The 18958-nt window shown below is 35.4% G+C and overlaps 2 protein-coding genes across 6 annotated transcripts in view; both read right to left on the minus strand.

The window, feature by feature from the left end:
• Positions 1-142: 142 nt before the first annotated feature.
• Positions 143-5536, minus strand: LOC117148911 (sodium/potassium/calcium exchanger 4). Of its 4 annotated transcripts, XM_033316628.1 has the most exons (7): positions 5414-5536; positions 4927-5145; positions 3029-3216; positions 2765-2948; positions 1018-1389; positions 347-538; positions 143-265 (listed from the first exon to the last, which is right to left on the minus strand). In XM_033316628.1, the coding sequence occupies exons 1-7, from the start codon at positions 5451-5453 to the stop codon at positions 204-206; spliced, it is 1257 nt and encodes a 418-aa protein (XP_033172519.1). In that variant the 5' UTR covers positions 5454-5536; the 3' UTR covers positions 143-203. The 4 variants fall into 4 exon arrangements, with proteins under 4 accessions (XP_033172519.1, XP_033172518.1, XP_033172520.1 ...); XM_033316627.1 differs by having other exon boundaries at positions 143-538; XM_033316630.1 differs by lacking the exons at positions 143-265; positions 347-538; positions 1018-1389 and adding an exon at positions 2538-2704.
• Positions 5537-5693: 157 nt separating this feature from the next.
• Positions 5694-18958, minus strand: part of LOC117148263 (sodium/potassium/calcium exchanger 4) — a 13312-nt gene continuing 47 nt past the window's right edge. The window contains exons 1-8 of one of the 2 annotated variants that reach the window (XM_033315569.1): positions 18949-18958; positions 11307-11480; positions 11048-11235; positions 10804-10990; positions 8964-9044; positions 8309-8812; positions 8024-8125; positions 5694-7966 (exon numbers count right to left, since the gene is read on the minus strand). The exon at positions 18949-18958 is cut by the window's right edge and continues 47 nt beyond it. In XM_033315569.1, the coding sequence (XP_033171460.1) occupies positions 7629-7966; positions 8024-8125; positions 8309-8812; positions 8964-9044; positions 10804-10990; positions 11048-11235; positions 11307-11480; positions 18949-18958 (1584 nt within the window). In that variant the 3' untranslated portion in view covers positions 5694-7628. Of the gene's footprint in view, positions 7967-8023; positions 8126-8308; positions 8813-8963; positions 9045-10803; positions 10991-11047; positions 11236-11306; positions 11481-12938; positions 13158-18948 lie in introns of those variants that run through there. The other variant, XM_033315572.1, reaches the window with a different exon arrangement.

Raw genomic sequence — 18958 nt, forward strand, 5'->3', positions numbered from 1 at the left:
AATAAGATCAGATATTGATAAAAAAAACATCCAAACTATGACTTCTTTCAATTATTTTCAATTGATCCAACTGTTTCTATTACCCGATCACTCTACTAGCAAAAACGAAATGTTCATAATAAAGGGTGGGGATAATTCCTGTTTCCATTACCATCTCATTTCAAAAGTTTATTTTCCTTAATTAGGCTCAATTAACTTACTGCTTATCCAGAAAATCCACTTGGATCCTCGATGTCGCACATGTTTTCTTTGTTCAATAATATCTCTAGTGTACAGGCGATAATCAGAAAAAGCACATAGAAGATTATGCTGAGATATCCGACGATCTTGCCCATCACAAACCTACTTGCCAGAAGACCCAAATAAAGAACGGCGGCAGTTATCACTAGCATGGCCGTGGTGATGGTAAGGGCCGTGGAGTCGATCTCGATCTTTTGCTGGTATATAAGGATTTTCAGAAGCCAGGGTAGACCTAGGCATATAAAAATGTCGAATGTGTTCGACCCAATGGCATTGCAGATGGCCATTGACCCATATCCTGAAATAAAAACAATTGGATAACATTTTATTCGAAATAAGCTATAGAAATTTCTCTTAAAGCATTGCAATCAAGGTGATCATTGAACCTTGATCACCTTTAATTTAGATTAACATTTACAAATAGGTTATACAAATAATTCAACAAGTTTCTAGTTTTTCACGCTGCCTATGAATTCTCTCGGTACAAGGCTAGTTTTTTCCAGCTTAGTTTCGAAATCGAAACTGAGTAAATTTATATACCCTTGCAGAAGGTAAAGCAGACATTTTTGACCATATAAAGTATTTAGATTCTTGATCAGTGTCAACAGTCGATAAAGCAGGTAGTATATAAGACGGAACAGGACATTTTAAATTTTTCGGTAACATATTTTTATATTTTATATATATATATATATTTTTTTTGTTCGTACATAGAATCATTTCTGCACTTAATATATTTCGGCACACGTATGCGGAAGGAGTACCATAGGTACTTACCTTTTTTGGACACAATATACGAGGACGCTACTTCCGGGACACTAGTGCCGGCGGCCAATACAGTAAGGCCCATGATCGCGTCTGGAATTTTGAGGTTGTACCCCAAAATTGTGAGAAACCAAGCAAGAAGATAGGATATCAAGGAAATCCAAAGGACGGCTAAAATCATGGAAAGGAAGAAGATGGATCTAACACTGGGAACAGTGCAGGCAAGCATCAATTCTGCCGGATATTTGACGGCCCACCACGTCCACTGGTAAAAATTGGATTCCGTTTGGGGTTTCGCACACACGTGGTCGCGAAATCCCTTCAGCGGCTCTTCTTCGCGGGTCATCGGATCTTCGTCCAACAGCTCCGACTCAGCGTGTTCATCTAAGGAAGATTTATCTAGTTAATTCTTAAATTTATATTCTTGCACTTAATTTTCTTAAATTTGTGTATGACAATTCCCTCGTGGCTGTACAGAGTGCTCAACTTTAACATGAATGCAAGTTTTAGAATCATAATAACACTGTGTTAGAAATAATATAGCTAGAGAGACACAAAATTGGGTTGATTACGAATAAAAATTTTGAATCTGGTCACCTATAATTGCATGAAGCAAGGACTCTGAACTGAGTTGGGAAAAGGCTTTTTTTTTGCTTATTTTGAATTTGCTCATGAATGAACTGCATTAAATATGTAAAATGCTCACACATAAATTAAAGCATTGCTTTTTAAGCGTTATATTAGTTGAATATGGTACTACACAGTTACAGATGGGGAATGACTTTAAATAGCGGAATTAGGGATTTATTAGGGAAGGCTTTTTACTTCTCGTCTTCGAACTTCATTTATACCACTTTTCGCAACAACGAACTAATATTTTAGTTGACAAGGAGACTAATCTATAATCGGTAGATCCCTTATAACTTCTAGAGGATTTTGCTCTCATTACCTCTCTCTCATTTTTTCAGTCTGCCCCTCACGACATTTTTTTTTAGAAATGTACTGGCAAAGTATCTATTATTGGTGTTTATGAATGCGAAGATTTATTTCAATTACAAGGTCCTATTTCTCTGAGTCCTTGATTCAGGGGTCATAATCGGATGTTCGCATCGTTACTAACCGAATTAAATTTAATTTTCATTGTCAATGTTGCATTGTTTCCAAATATCAGCCCAATCTTTAGTCAACCATATTGTAATATTATACCCGTTAGAGTAAAAGGGTGTATTAGATTCGTTGAAACAGGTAATAGGTAAAAGGTAGCGTGTCCATATAAAGTATATATATTCTTGATCAGGATCAATAGTCGACCTGGCCCTGTCCGTTCGTCCTTCCGCCCGTAAGAACATAGAGATCTCAGGAGCATAAGCTGAGATTAAGCATACAGATTCTAGAGACATAGACGCAGCGCAAGTTTATTGACCCATGGTGCCACGCCCACTCTAAGGCCCACAAACCGCCCACAAATTTTGACTGACACGCCCACATTTTTGCAAATATTTCAATTTTTATTGTCTTGTAAATTTCTGTCGATTTGCTAAAATACTTTTTGCCACGCCCACACGTACTAATTCTTTTTACATTTTTTTTTCCCAATATTTATCAATAAGCCAGAAAAATGTTGAAATTTCGCGTTGGCATTTTCACTAGCTGAGTAACGGGTATATGATAGTCGGAGAACTCGACTTTAGCATTCTCTCTTGTTTCAAAATTAAAAGATATATAAAATAAATTAACGTTGAAAAATAACTCTTCTTACGTCGAACCAAATTTTGGATCCTACGGTCAAAGGACAATTGAATGACATAAGCAATGTATAGTAGTAAAAAGGCAAAAGCCTCATACCACGTAACCAACGAATCATACAACACATATGTGAGCGACGCTATGGCTATGAGGTACCAGGCTGTGTCTCTGGTCACCGGCCACCAATCCAGTTTGCTCTGCAAAATATGCAAAAACGAAAACAAAAAAAAAAAATATGTGAGATAGAACTGCAGCTTAAATAGTGAATAGTACGCACCGGTTGAGTAAATATGCCGCAAACTCCTGCAATTACCAGGACATTAAACACGGAAGATCCCACGATAGTGCCAAGTCCGATGTCGCCATTAGTGACGAAAGTTCCCACAAAGTTTACAAACAGTTCCGGTGCCGATGTGGAAGCCGCTAGAAAAGTGGCTCCCGCCACATCATAGGTCATGCGCAGGGCTATTGTAAGACAAACATTATACCACAATTAAAAGAGGGCAAACATAACCACAATTTTTAGGATACCTGATAACGCATAAAATCGAGAAACCGAAATTTGTTTTCTAAGCCTAGGAAGTGGAAAAAATCCAAATTTTAAGTCAATTTTTTTGGTAAAAGTTATGACCTTTTTATACCCGTTACTAGTAGAGTAATGTGCCACTCACAAACGCCCACAAACAGCACAAAACTGCCACGAGCACACTTTTTTTAGTCTTGTAAATTTCTATCGATTTTCAAAAAAATCTTTTTGTCACGTCCACTCTAACGCCCTGAAGCCACCAAACGGGTCACGCCCCCTCTTTAGAAAATTGTTTAATTTTCTTGTAATTTTTTCCCCCAAAATCTATCCATATCCCAGAAAAATTATGAAATTTCGCGTTCGAATTCACACTAGATGAGTAAAGGGTATATGATAGTCGGGGAACTCTACTATAGCATTCTTCCTTGTATAATATACATACAAATATAAAATATAGTTTAAGTATAAGTTTGAAACTTTTGTAATACTTTTTGAATCCTCTGTCGTGCATCAGGTTGCTTACACTACTATACTCTTTCACTAAAATGGCTTTTCTCTATAATACTAAGAGAATATGGAAATATTTCAGCATTTTTTCTTTATAAATATAATAGATATTAATTTTCATTTAATCTACTCATATAATTAGCAAAATCATATGAATACATAAGTTTTGAACAATATGAGAGGTCGGCAAACACTGCCTACATATTATGATCTTTATATTGATCTTTATGAAATATACATTTTTAATGAGGGTCAGGGAGAAAGATAAAATTGCGCTAGCTCGTGACGACTAGCAAAAAAATAGAATATAATATCCTATCCTAAATTGTAGCAAATTAGTTCACAACTTGTAACTTTCAGGTAATACCGAAATTTGACTCTACATAAATAATAATGTGCATCGATGTGCATTACAAAAATATATTAAAATATTCTTGTAAAAAACATGAGAAAAATCAAGAAAGGACTCTCGATTTGGCATTCCGAAACTTATATACCCTTGCAGTAATTATATACATATAGAAAAAAACTGATGTATACCGAATTGCGAATACCGTTTTATAAATAAAACCATCGAAGCTAGGAAGCTAACTAAAAAAATGTATACATATGGCTTAAACTCGCATTGTCTCACATGTATCCTTTACTGCGTTGCAAACTACTGATTGAAATCGATATACCCACTTACAGTATATAATATGTAGTGTGCTTTTAATTAATTAATTAAATATTAATGTGCTTATGCAAGCTCGTATTAATAAATGATATTCAGTTTTAAATATGTAACGATTCTTTAGTATATTGTATATAATAGGCATAACAAAAGGAAAGTCCAACTTCCATAAATAAATGACAGTGATACCCCTCTAGAGTTAAGTTTCATTAGATTATTTCCGAAACTGTTAAAATTCTGAATTGCCTAAATTTGACAACAAATTGTTTAATTTCCCTAACTGTGTCGAACCAAGCCTTTTTTAAATTACTTTTAGCATATAAATGCAAGAATTCTGACTTTCAACAATTAGTCAAAAAACATCAACGTCATCTTTGTTATTCAAGCAAGATAACATTTTTCTTAAGGTTATTTTATTTCTTTCTGTGTTACTTGGGTGATATCTAAAATTGGGCATATTAAATCTTACTGTAGCAAAGGCGCTCCATGGCTGGCACTAGATAATCGTCACACACAATCGCTAGGATGACAAAAAGGTACATGCTGACCAAAGATGACACTACGATTGCTATCCAACTTTTTTGTCGCATAAGGTTAGGGAACTCCACGATGGCCGGCAAAGTACAGTTAAGGGCATCAATATCATAGCTCATATCATGTCTATATGCAAGCGGGTAATACTTCCATTCTAAAATGGCAAAAAATATATAATGCGTTACAACTCCAGATATACAATATATGAAGAAAAATATGGATAAAAGTATGGAAACCAAAGCTTATATATGTATGTACCCTTGCTGTAAATATATATAAAGGAAACTATTGTTTAAGAACTTTTGCCAATAATAAACTAGTCAGTTACTTAGATTATTGTTAGCTAATTTTTGGCATCATTGACCACACTTTTACATTTGTGTTTATAAAAAATCTGTAAGTTATGGAGTGCATACGATTACCGTTGGGCTTAAAGTCAGTTGAGCTCCAGTCGAAGAACATTATCCTTCAGTCAGTGCTGATAGAACTAATTTACCATTGAACATTTAAATTTTCCAGATATTTTTGATTTGTATAACAGCTCAAACAAGTAAAATATGTGTCTTGATTAACTAGTCAAGGCTACGCCTGATAATAAAATGGTTCGATTGTTACCCTTCATAGTTGAATGTTACAACTGTTTACAAGGAGGAGATGGAGCCATTTTAAATCCAGATGTATATACTTTATTCCTTTGCCGATTTAGTCTAAACATATAATGTTGCATCCAGTAGTTTCAATATTCTTTTTAAATATACATATGTACATACACATATAAATAATACTGGGTCAGTTGAAAGTGGAAATTTACATATATAAATAACGTCTTTTGCTTTGGGATACATTTTATTTTACATCTCAGGATATACATGTTGTTGGCTGGCACTGGTGGTTTAGGGGTTTGCCTATACGTCACTTATATATAACTGATACTGGTGCAGTCCGAAGTGCAATTATTCTAAAACATGTTCGTTCATTATTTTTTTCCGCGTTTCATTACGGTTTAAACATGGTATGAAAATAATGATATATACTAGAAAAGAAATCAGAGTTGCATTGTTTTGTTTTCGGTAATGACAACTTTTTCTATTATATACAATCAGAGAAAAACCCGTTCTCAACAATATTGATCTGAAGATTTTTGAAACAAAATATTACATGTAGTTGATTAAAATAATATATGTTATTTTCATTTGATAAAAGTTAAAGTTATTAAAGATAATTTTATCTTGAAAACGATTTCAGTTTACTGGATTACAACTGCAAATGGCCAACACAAGAGACTCCGAATTGATGTATAGAAACTGCCCACAATTGTCACTCATTTGAAAAATATTTTGATAATTTTCGTTTTAATATTTGTATTGCCATATTCTATTGCTACCACAAAGCACAACATTCTATTAAGCAAACAATTTTGATTTTGGTTGTTTAATCCACACATTACAAATACAGTACAATAAATGTACATTTTACTCGCCACCAAGTTTTGGTTAGGTAGCAATCTAGAAGACACTTTTATAGATGTTTCCCGCTTAATAAGCTAATTAACTTCAACTGAATGCTAGATAATGCTCAATAGATTTCTTGTAACCGAAAATAAGAAGGAAAGTGTTAACTAAAAACAGAATTAAACGCCATATATATAAACTAATGCACACGGTGTTAGCAATGTTTTTGTATTAGGGTGAATACGCTTTAGAACTTTGGAACTTTACTTTAGATACAGAAAACAAATTTGGAAAGTTCTTTAACGACACTTTTATTAGTGTGAAATTGATCTATTTATAGAGTATTTTTCCCTCTTTAAAACCATGTGGAATGGCTAAAGTTTCTTATATCGAGCTGCTTAGAATTTTAAAACAAAGTTTATTTGCAGACCGACAAACCGATATAAATTTTCATTTATTTTGAATAGTACAATTTTTTAATTATGTACTTTTCACTTTCAATGCTTTTTTTTCGTAAACAATAAGAGTATATATTTATTCAGAAGACTTTATTTGCAATCCCTTTTACCTTTCGATGTGTGGTATCACTTGAATGATCGGACTACTACAGCGCCTTCGATCAATTTTCGGGAGCACTCGTCACTACGTGGACTGCCGTCCACAGTGATACTCTGTCCTACAAGCCAGGGCAATCCAATTAACAATATCCACTATCACTAAAGACTTTGTTAAATCTCATATATGTATATTAATCATATAAATACATTATTAATTTTTTTGGTTTGTTATTAGTTTTCATTTCTCCCTTTGCACCGTTCCGTAAATTATATAATTTCTTCTCATTCATTTGAATTTATCTTTTGGGTTTCAACCGTAGATTGTGAAAGAGTCTACTTTAATAATAATAAAAAAAAAAATATTATTACAATAACAGCATAACGTATAACGTAACTCAACTATCAAAGTAGATAGAATAGAACAGAAAATACATATTAATTAATTAAACCACTGCACTTAGGGTTGTTCCAGCCAGCTGCCGCAAACTGAATCGGAAACGGAGCTAGCGCCAGAAGACTGTCATCTCTTCACTCCATCTATTCATCCGAAATGGTATATCGCTCATCAAAACGTCACATTTTACAGGTCGTCCTTCGTATATCCCACAACTCTTAGACGCAGACCAATTTCATGATCGTCCGCAGGTGGGCAGGTTGACGCGGAAGAACACATTAAGTTCGATGAGGGAGGCGAAAACCATGAAGACCAGATACATCACCAGACAGGCAGTGCCCACCTTCTTGTCCAGCTTAAACTTGTTTGTGGAGAAGGTCAGGTAAAGCAGGAACAGTGTCGACAACAAAGTGATCGCCGAGTACTCCAATCCGGCGGAGTTTATGGCCACGTAGTTTTGGCCTGGTTGGATCGGGAAAAATACTGCTTTGATCAGCCAGGGAACCCCCAGGCACAGCAGGATATCGAAGGTGTTTGACCCAATAGAGTTACAGATTCCCATCGATCCGTGACCTTTAACAGATAATTGAATAAACATGCTTTTCCAGATATTACTAGTCCACCACTTACCGCGCTTCGCCACAATAACACTAGACACCGCTTCAGGAACACTGGTACCAGCTGCCAGGAACGTTATCCCCATCACCGAGTCAGGAATCTTTAGTGTGTCTCCTGTGGAGAAATATAGATACATTTAACGAGGGAAGACGTTTAGTTTGTGAAATCGTCGTTTATATTATATATTATATATTATATATATACAATATATACTATATATATATATATATATATATATATATATATATATGTAATATACAATATAAGCGACTTTTATGATTTTAACATGTATCTTACCAATTATGGTTATCATCCACGCAACTACATAGGAAAGCGATCCGATCCAAACTATGCACATGATGAAGGTCAGTGGGAAAATCTTATTGTTTTTGGCCTTCTTGCAGTCTGGAATGGCAATGCGAAATAGCAGATGGATCGGCCAAATGATGAGCCAGGTAAACTGGGAAAAGCAGCTCTTGTCCTTCGGGTATGTGAGCAGCGAGTATCCCTCCTCCTTACGTTCCTCGTCAGCGCCTGCTACGGCCACCTGAGATTCTGCCTCGGCACCGTCTATTGGTGCCATCTGCACAATGGCCCCTGGTGCTGAACCAACTGCTCCACCTCCTCCTCCTGCTCCGGCACTTTGGGTGGTGCTCAAAGTTGTGGTCATGGTCGAGGTGGTTATCGAAACGGTGGTGGTACCGGTTCCGGCTGTGCTTGTGGCCTTGGCCTGTTCATTGTTAAGTCCTCCGTTTAGCTGTATGTTCGCCATGTTCTGGCAAATGCGGTTTTCCACGAGCTCTGTGGGAGTGCGTTTTAGAGAACATTAATATCAGCTATTAGTTGTGTTCTGAAAGCGGGTGCGTGGGTGAGAGGTTGGGGGTCAGACATTAGGAATAAGAGGTGGGCAGTATTGGCTAGTGTAAATTGGAAATGGTGGTGTCGTGTGTACCTGGTTCCTTCTCGTTGCTGTTCTTTGTATGGATGCTGCAGTTGGAGGACCGGCTGCGAGAACGAGCCTGCTTGACGCCACCTGTGTAGTGTCATGAAAGTAAGGTATTGCGTATATGATGTATATATATATATATATATATATATATATGTATATATGTATATATGCATATATATATATGCAGCTTGTAGTAGCTAAAAATTGTAATACGGTACTCAAATTTAAGACCCAAATATCTACCTTGTATAGTTCCCTAGATATATATGCTACATACTTTCAATTCAGTAGTACATTAGGGGTATACTTTTCAGATTCAAATTACTTTACTAGATGCAGAGTGAATATTAACTCTCTATGTATCATGTTTTATGTACATGTGGAGAAGTATTTACTTTCAATTTGTTAAGCGATGTAACGGGTATCTAATAGTGATGGTGTTCGACTGCAATAAAAGTATGTAATAAATAGAAGGAAGCTCACCCGAGCCAATCTGACCATGTCCGTCTGTACGTATAAACTTTAATATATGGAACTACCGGAGTTAAAGTATGCAAATATAAAAAAAATTATCACATCGTCTTCTTGCACTCCCTTTTAGCTGAGTAACGGGAACCCAATAGTCGGAGAAGTCGACCACAGTGGTAGGTATCTAATGTTCAAAAGGGTGAGGTAGATTCATAGAAAATTATGCAACAGGTAGAGGGAAGCGTTTCAGACCGTATAAGGTTGATGTATAAACATATATGTTCGTGATCAGGATCACTAACCGTCAATCTGCCTATCCGTATCAACGCTCGGATCTCGGGAACTAAAAAACTTAGAAGTTTTAGATAGGGAGTGCGTGTTCTAGTAAAGACTTCACTCAATTTTCATCGCTGTGCGAAAATAATTTGGCAAAACTTTCGAGGCCACATTTTTAAAAGTTATTTGATTGTTTTATATTTTCTTACTAATCTTCCCAATTTATATGGATGATTTTAACACGCTCACTCTAATATATAATCTGTATAATTTACTGCTCGGTTTGTAAATGTTTATTTGTAAATTTGTTTATTTTATAAAATTTGTTGCCTATATTTAAAATAAAAATTAGTTTAATTATCTAATACTAGACATATCTATTTAATAAGTCTCTGTTTTTGGAAACGAATAAATTTGTAATTTAAACAAAAAATCAAAATGTATTACTTTCAACTAATTTTTTCCAAATTTGTTATTAAAATGGTTTGGTAATATGCATGCAATGGGTATGGTCAAAAAGGATTCCGCATATCGATCAACATGGGCATGACAAAAATCGAGAAATGAAAAAAATTCCAAACATGGCTAGATTGGCTTGGCTAGTGATCCTATTCGACAGTATATATATTTATAGTTATAGTTATAGTTATAGTTATAGTTATAGTTATAATTATAGTTATAGTTATAGTTATAGTTATAGTTATAGTTATAGTTATAGTTATAGTTATAGTTATAGTTATAGTTATAGTTATAGTTATAGTTATAGTTATAGTTATAGTTATAGTTATAGTTATAGTTATAGTTATAGTTATATTTATATTTATAGTTATAGTTATAGTTATAGTTATAGTTATAGTTATAGTTATAGTTATAGTTATAGTTATAGTTATAGTTATAGTTATAGTTATAGTTATAGTTATAGTTATAGTTATAGTTATAGTTATAGTTATAGTTATAGTTATAGTTATAGTTATAGTTATAGTTATAGTTATAGTTATAGTTATAGTTATAGTTATAGTTATAGTTATAGTTAGTTATATAGTTATAGTTAGCCAAGGCTGACACTTTGGAACAAATGTTCCGCAGGGGTATCACTCACCTTTGGCGCACTTTTGGAAAGATTTGTCGAAATACATGACCGCAAGATAGACGGCATACAGGGAGACCAGGATGAGGGCCTCATACCACTCGACGCGCTCGTCGTGCATCACACAAATGAGAATGGCCACTGTAACTCCGTATGCGATGCTGTCCCGCGTAAGTGGCCACCAGTCCAGGGGTATTGTCTGGATTGCATTTCAGGAGGGGATTAGGAAATAGCTGATTATGCTAAATAGACTTGCCATGCCAGCTCCGATTCCGCAGCACGCGGCCACTGCCAGGATGTTGAATACCGCCGATCCGACAATCGTGCCCACTCCGATGTCGCCCTCCGTGATAAAGGTTCCTATCACGTTGACAAATAGCTCTGGGGCGGAGGTGGCCGCGGCCATGAACGTGGCACCCGCCACATCATTGGACATGTTGAGTGCTAGATTAGTTAAGTGGTAGTATGCGTGCATTAGCTTTTCAAAGTGGATTTAAGAATCACTGCACACATACCTGCACATATTTTCTCAACTGCTGGCACAAAGTACTCATCACACACTACGGCTAAGGCTACAAATAAATATAAACTGGCTATAACATGAAGTACAACAGCACCAGACTGTCTTTGCGCCTCCGAGAACAGGTCTCGGGGGAAGTCATCGATGGCGGGCTGAGTGCAATTTATATCTGCAAGATATGTCAAATTCAAAGATTACTTCTTGGATGTTAGTTTCAGCACTTTAGAAATTAACTCATATTACCTAAGCAAACTAAACAAACTTATGCTTAACCAAACCATCAAAACATTCATTTCGGTAGCCTAGAAAGTTAGAAAGTTTGAGCTATTGGGGTCGGTTGGGTGAAGGTCCAGGTTTATTTTTTTTTCAATTAACTGTTAATTCTCAAAATGTACTAAATCTTGTTTTGAGAGTATCATTCGACCGGATCATCGGATTTTAAGTCATCTTACAATCAGTTTCTCGTTTAAGCAATAGTTTTTTATACTATTTTCTGGATACATAATCTGCAGTTTATAAAATATGCTCATTTACACTGTGCCCTCTCTTTTGTTTAAAACATTTAATTGTCGCACAGTCTTTATTTCTTATACCCGTTACTAGTAGAGTAAAATGGTATACTATATTCTTTCAAAAGTATGTAACAGGCAGAAGTAAGTGTTTCCGACTATATAAAGTATATATATTCTTGATCAGGATCAATAGCCGAGTCGATCTAGCCATGTCAGTCTGTCCCTATGAACGCCGAGATAAGAGCTAGAAAGTTAAGATTCAGGATACAGATTCTAGAGACAAAGACGCAGCGCAAGTTTATAGACCCCACAAACCACCCAAAGCTGCCGAGCTCACATTTTTGAACCATTTCTCGAAATTTTTTCATAATTTAATAAGTCTTGTAAACTTTTCCACGCCCACTCTACCGCCCTAAAGCCGTCGAACTGGTCGCTTTCACACTTTGGAACAATTTTTAAGTTTTTTCTCATTTTATTCCCCAAAATCTATCAATATCGCAGAAAAATTATGAAATTTCGCGTTCGAATTCACACTAGCTGAGTAACGGATATCTGATAGTCGGAGAACTCGACTATAGCATTCTCTTTTGTTTTGCACTACCTTTGTGTGGCGTGTCCCTCATAATGTTTGGAGTAAATTTGAGCAAATTAAAGCACTGTCAACCATTCGGCAATAATCCGGCTTGTAGGTAATTTCGTAAAGCCAGAGTGTAATTATATAGTAGAATTTCAAATCATTTTAATCGTAATAAAACTTGTTATCTGAACTTTTTTATGTCGAAGATGCGATAGTCGATTATTTCTTTAACTAATCAAAAGTGTTTAATTTTCTTAACTTCGAGTTTTGAATCTAATAAACAAAGTCTTAAGCTAAAAAAAAATTGAATAGGAAAAATGATATTGACGAATTACAAAATCGGAAAATATGAAAAAAAATCATTTTTTAAAAGGGTGTCTCGTGTCGTTGCTGGAAAAATGAAACCACGAGTTGACAAAGCTTATAAGCAGCTATTCTCACAATAAATAAGTGGCTTGCAATTAAACAGAATTTTTAATAATATCATAGGCCCTTATCTAAACTTCGAAAAAGAATAAAAATCACTTGGTTTGCGCACATTTCATGCTGCACTGCAACAAATTTTCACCGAACAAAAAAAACGCTTCAGAAGATCGGGGAACAAGGGCTTCCGAATTGCCGAATTATTCCGACTGCCTCGTCTTTCTATTTTTGTATATCACAAGTCGGAGTCTCAAGCGTTGATAATGAACTAAACCAGCAGAGCTGCAAGAAAGACCATAAGACTGGCGCGATCAGAATCCAGAACGTGGCACCCAGTACCTCACACCCCAGGAATCGAAACTCAAAACAGAAGCCGAAATGGAAACTGCACGAGATACAGACACAATTACACCAGATACTCATACAAACGCAACACGAGCAGTAAGCTACAGATACAAATACATCTGCTGGTTCCAGAACATAAGGCGAACTGGAACCGAAACAAAAATAGAAGCCGAAGCCCAGCTTTTTTATCATCGTAGCTCATAGATACATTTGATCATCGATCAAAAATGCGACGGACCTCCGATCCAAATAACGATCGGCAGCGGAAGCGATAAATTCGCCTTTGATGTCATCAAATTGTATTGCAAAACAAAAAACCGATAAAACCTCATCCGAAGCTTTAAATTGAAACCGAAAACTATGCCCCAGCTAAAAACTGAAAACATATCAACACGCGGAAAAATCGTATATTAAATTCCTATTTTTGCACTTCACATGCAAATTATTGTTACTTTAGTTTGAAATCCAGGAAACATCGACCGTTAAAAGTATGTAAATTACTGCTAAATGTCTTTTTTTTTTCTTTAATAAAAAGAGTTTCTGCTATAGTTTTATAAAAAATTTTAAATCAATTCTATATAATTCGAAAAATCAAATTAAAATTATTAATTCATTTGTATATTATATTTCATTGTCTCTTACTTCGAATACTTAATCAATCAAAACTAGCATTTTTACATAATTTGTGTCTCATATATGCAATTATTATATTAAATATTTAATCAAAATGTATTTTTATTTAAACAAATTATATTGGCTCCTATTTTAAGATTAATGCCGTGAAAATAAATAGCATAGAATAGAAGGGATGTACAAATAATTATAACACTTCGATACTTAAAATGTTAATGTAATATTGAGATATCAATTTCAATCCTAAATCGGGCGTCTAAATACTTATTCCACATAGAGCACCTCATGGTAATTTATAGGAATGTTGAATTTTTTTCCATGCAGAGTACCTAATTCGGCAGCCGGTACCGAGAACAAGGAGCAATATACAGACTTCAATCCGCAAATTAAAACAATAAGTGCTAACTAAACGCAATGGCTAAACTCACTTGCCACTCATAATGACAATCGATTGAGCTACATAAGTTGATAGAGACATAAAGAAGATACGGGCATAGATATTGCGGTGACCGTAGGTCGAAATACAAATATACATATGTAGGTACAATGTAGGCACTCTGCAGCACGGTAACTGTGGACTTGTGCAAATAAGTTTCAGCATCACTATCATCTTAATACCATAACCCCTTAAATTGAGATCTCAAATCTACCCAACAATTTAAAGATAAACGGTTTTTGCGTTCCATTTTTGTACATTCTGTATGTTTGCATTAAGATTTTGTAACTTCACAAATAGGGCTTAGAAAGCATCAATGAGTACTACCAAAACACACATACACTTCACCCCAGAACCAAGGAATGGTAGCATAGTGTAATTAAATACCCAGAGAAAGTAGTCAGCCAAGTATATGACAGGCTATTGTACATCTGACCCAATCAAACAAAATTAGCTTTGTTTCGTTCGGTTCGGAAATCATCAGATTGTGAGCTTTTGATCTGACGTTAACACCGGGGTTAATGATTGCCATTAGTCTTGGAGAATTAATTTAAGCAATTAGCTGAATTTCGGACAATAAATATAGTGCTCCGGGCTCAAATAGGCAACATTTGGACACCAACAATCAACAAATTGTAAAATTAATATGTACAGAAAATAACTTAAAGGATCTTAGGTTTTCTCCTCTTCTCAATTTTGAGTCTCTTTATGCGCAATGGACCCCAGTCCGATGTAGGACTTGGTGCGTAGAAATACAACAAACATAAATTTATACCTACTATATATTTATACCTATCTATATAGAAGTGAAGACTCACATGCGCGATTGACGGACACAGAAAGTCGGAGCCCGGGGTCAATTGAGACAAACTCATTTTGTAACCGCCAACCCGCATAATGCAATGATGCTTAATAAACATTTACAGAGTTCCCTAGTTATAGGAAATGAAGCAGCTCTGCTCCACAGCACAAGGGAGGAGGAGTGTTAATGATAATCAATTTAACAATCAATTTAATGATAACAAAAATACATTCAATCAGAGTAAATTAAGTTAACTTTAATTGAATAAGCGAAGCATAAACAGTAAAAGCGTATCGATTTCGTGCAATTTTCCGCGATTGAACTCTTTGGTACTCAGTCTTATTCGTTTTTATGCAACTATAGTCTTCATTATACGCCTTTTTGAAATATATAAACTCTAAGCAATGTTTGCAGTACCAAAATGGTAATTAATCATTGTGGCAAACAAACACATAAAATTTCAAACAATAACAATCAAACACATAACAATCTCTCCGGCTTTCCTTGCAGAAAAACAATATTTTTGTTTATTTTTCACAGCAATCAAACGCTGTCAAAAATGCAAAATGGATTGAGCTCTGTGTAAAAGCACCCTCTTGGGTCAGGTCATATCGAATACGAAAATATGAGCAAAGTTTGGTCACGTCTCATTTGCCAAATGCCATCAGTAAACTGCTCCCGTATTTACTTGGATTTGTAATATTATTATAATATTTGTAATATAAATATGTACAATTTCCTAGTAAGTCCGGTCATATCGTAAACAGGTCTTTTCTGAGGAGATCTGTAGGTATATACTTGCACGGTAGAAATTTGATGTAAAGATATTTTTAATAAGTAATGCTAGAAATCCGCCTTCCACCGCCTTTGCGCCTTTGCTATTTTAATTTTCAGCTTTCGATCAATTACTCAAACTCAAAGCAAAATATAGTAAATGTGAAATGGAAGATTTCATATTACGTATCCGCATCATTGTCACAATTGTTTTATAGACTTACTTGAAGCACATCGCCGTACAAACCACACAAAAAGGTCTGTACTAACCATGTGTCTACCCATATGTAAGTTTATATCTGATCATAAGTAAGGGAAATCAGTGTGACAATGCGTATTAATATGACTTTTGTGTTTCGTTTAAAGAAACATTTTCTAAAAGATCCATGCTTTGTGGCTTTTGTCTGTGTATATTCTTTCCCATTTTTAGTTAGTTAGTCTTACTTGGTGCTGTCTCCATATTTTTTAGAAGTGAGTTTACCTGCACCCAAGACAATAGTTCTGACAAAAACAGGAATAAGGTTGAATCTGATGCGGTTTAGCTTCAAAAAGGCTAAATATATATTGGTTTCTTTCAAAAGTATGCAACGTAGTAAAGAAGTCACTTGCAACCATTTCAAGTAAATGCATATTATTGAGTATCAACAACCATGTCCGTCTATCCGTCCGTCCGCTTCTATGCAATCTCATTTCTCAATTTTGGGGCTGTCTGACTTCCATAGAAAACAACAAAGAATGCAGTAAGCCGAGTTCCCCGACTATTAGAATGCGAACACGAAATTTAACAATTTTTAGATAGAAATTAGTGAATAAGATGAGAAAAAAATTAAAAATTGTTTATAAGAGTGGGCGTGGCCGTTTTGTGGGTGTAAGAAGGTTAGTGGCCAAAGTGTTTTTCGTATACTGATAGAATTTGGTAAGACAAATAATAAAACGAAGAAAAATCGAAATATTTTTGAAAAGTGGCGTGGCAGTTTTTAAGCGGTTTGTTGGCGTTAGAGTGGGCGTGGCAACATGGGTCACCAAACTGGCGCGGCGTCTATGTCACATGAAGCTGTATGCGTTATCTTAACCTTCTAGCTTTTATAGATCTTGAGATCGAGGCGTTCATGCGGACAGACGGAAATGGCTAGATCGACTCGGCTATTGATCTTAATCCTGATCCTTAGCAACTTTCTAGCTTTTATAGTTCCTTAAATCTACAGGTTTATACGGACGGACAGGCGGACACAGTTAGATCGGTTTGGCTTTTGACCCTGATTAAGAATAAATATACTTTAATATGTTATAAAAATATCTATAATGCAATTTTACCGGTATATATAATCGTCAAGTTCCAGACTTTCAGAAACCAAGGCAGCGGGAGTGCAGTGTCCATGCCAAGAAAATGGCAAGAAAATAATAAAATGAAAATATATTTTAAGAAATATTTGAAGAATTGTGGTCATTAAAGTGGTCGAGGCCAAAATGTATATTTTGTATATCAATTGGCAAGACAAATACACAAAAAATATACTTCACTGCGTTAAAAGCTTCTGACCGAAATAAAATACAAAATAAAATATATCCTCTGCATATGTATGAAAAATAGTCTATCATCAGCCGTTTGGGCCTAAAAAGATTTTACATACAAAGTATTCCCAGTTCTTTGTTTAGTAAATAGACTACATAAAATAAAATCGCGTACTCCAGATCCGAGCTTACGTACGAAGAATACTACCAGATACCAGTTGAAGTTATATTTCTTTTTAATCTGACCGCCGGTACTCACATAGCAGGTATACGATACTAGGTTCCTTCTACCTAACTTTTCCATGATTAAGCAAACAAAGAGAGTGAGAAGTTAATAGTACATATTTTTCGTACGTTATTCTGTGAAAATACCTATATGAGGAACATTGCGCATACGCCCCATGCAGCTAACGATTTGTTGGTCACATTAACGTTGCGCGAATAAATGGAAGATATAAAATGGTATAAATGAAATTAAGAAGAGAGAATGCTATAGTCGAGTTCGCCGACTATCAGATACCCGTTGCTCAGCTAGTGTGAATTCGAACGCGAAAATGCATAATTTTCTGGTGTATCGATAGATATTGGGGAATAAAATGAGAAAAAATTTTAAAATTTTTCCAAAGTGCGAAAGCGACCGGTTCGGCGGCTTTAGGGCGGTAGAGTGGGCGTGGCAAAAAATTTTTTTGGGAAATTGATAGAAATTTCCAAGACTAATTAAATTATGAAAAAATTTCGAAAAATGGTTCAAAAATGTGGGCGTCAGAGTGGTCGTGGCAACATGAGTCAACAAGTGCTGAGAGCTGAGTCTTTGTCTCTAGAATCTGCATGCTGAATCTTAACCTTCTAGCTTTTATAGTTCCTGAGATCTCGACGTTCATACGGACAGACGGCTATTGAAACTATATACTTTATATAGTCGGAAACGCTTCCTTCTTTCTGTTACATACTTTTCAGCGAATCTAGTATACTCTTTTACTCTACGAGTAACGGGTATAAAAACGAAACAGTTTTGGTTATCACTATGCATAGTAAATGTCATTAAGGTTCACTTAATGAGCCAATTTAGACAATTGCTCCACATGCCATAGTTTACGCGCTCAGACACACACACATGCTCTCACGGGGAATAAAGAGATACGCATACATACACACACACACCCGGAATTTTAAGGCGTACATAGATATGTGCATGCACTTGTGTATGCGTACCATTGTGCAGGTACATACAAATGTACATATAGAGGCCTATGACGTCAGTGCACGCACAAGTCCACTTAATTGCATTGCATCAAAATTATTTGACGCCTAATTGATTTATTAAACTTGTTTCTATCTTTTTTTGTCGCAGTCGCACAATATGTTAAAAGCAACGGAAAATAAACTTAGCATAATCTACGATGAACGTTATTTGTCAATTAGTTAAAAGGCACTTTTGTAGTAAATTATAAACTTATCTGTGGCTCTCGATCTCAATATTGTCTCATGTTTTCGATTCGTAAATAAATTGGTTAGGGTCACTCAGTCGGACGGAAATAGTGGTGCTAGCTTAACTTGATTTGACGCTTAGTGTTAGCTAAGTTTTGGCTTAGTCACTAGTTAGTTCTGTTAGTGGTTATGTACCCGTAGTGCT

Source organism: Drosophila mauritiana, chromosome X (genome assembly GCF_004382145.1).
Source record: "Drosophila mauritiana strain mau12 chromosome X, ASM438214v1, whole genome shotgun sequence".
Lineage (NCBI taxonomy): Eukaryota > Metazoa > Arthropoda > Insecta > Diptera > Drosophilidae > Drosophila > Drosophila mauritiana.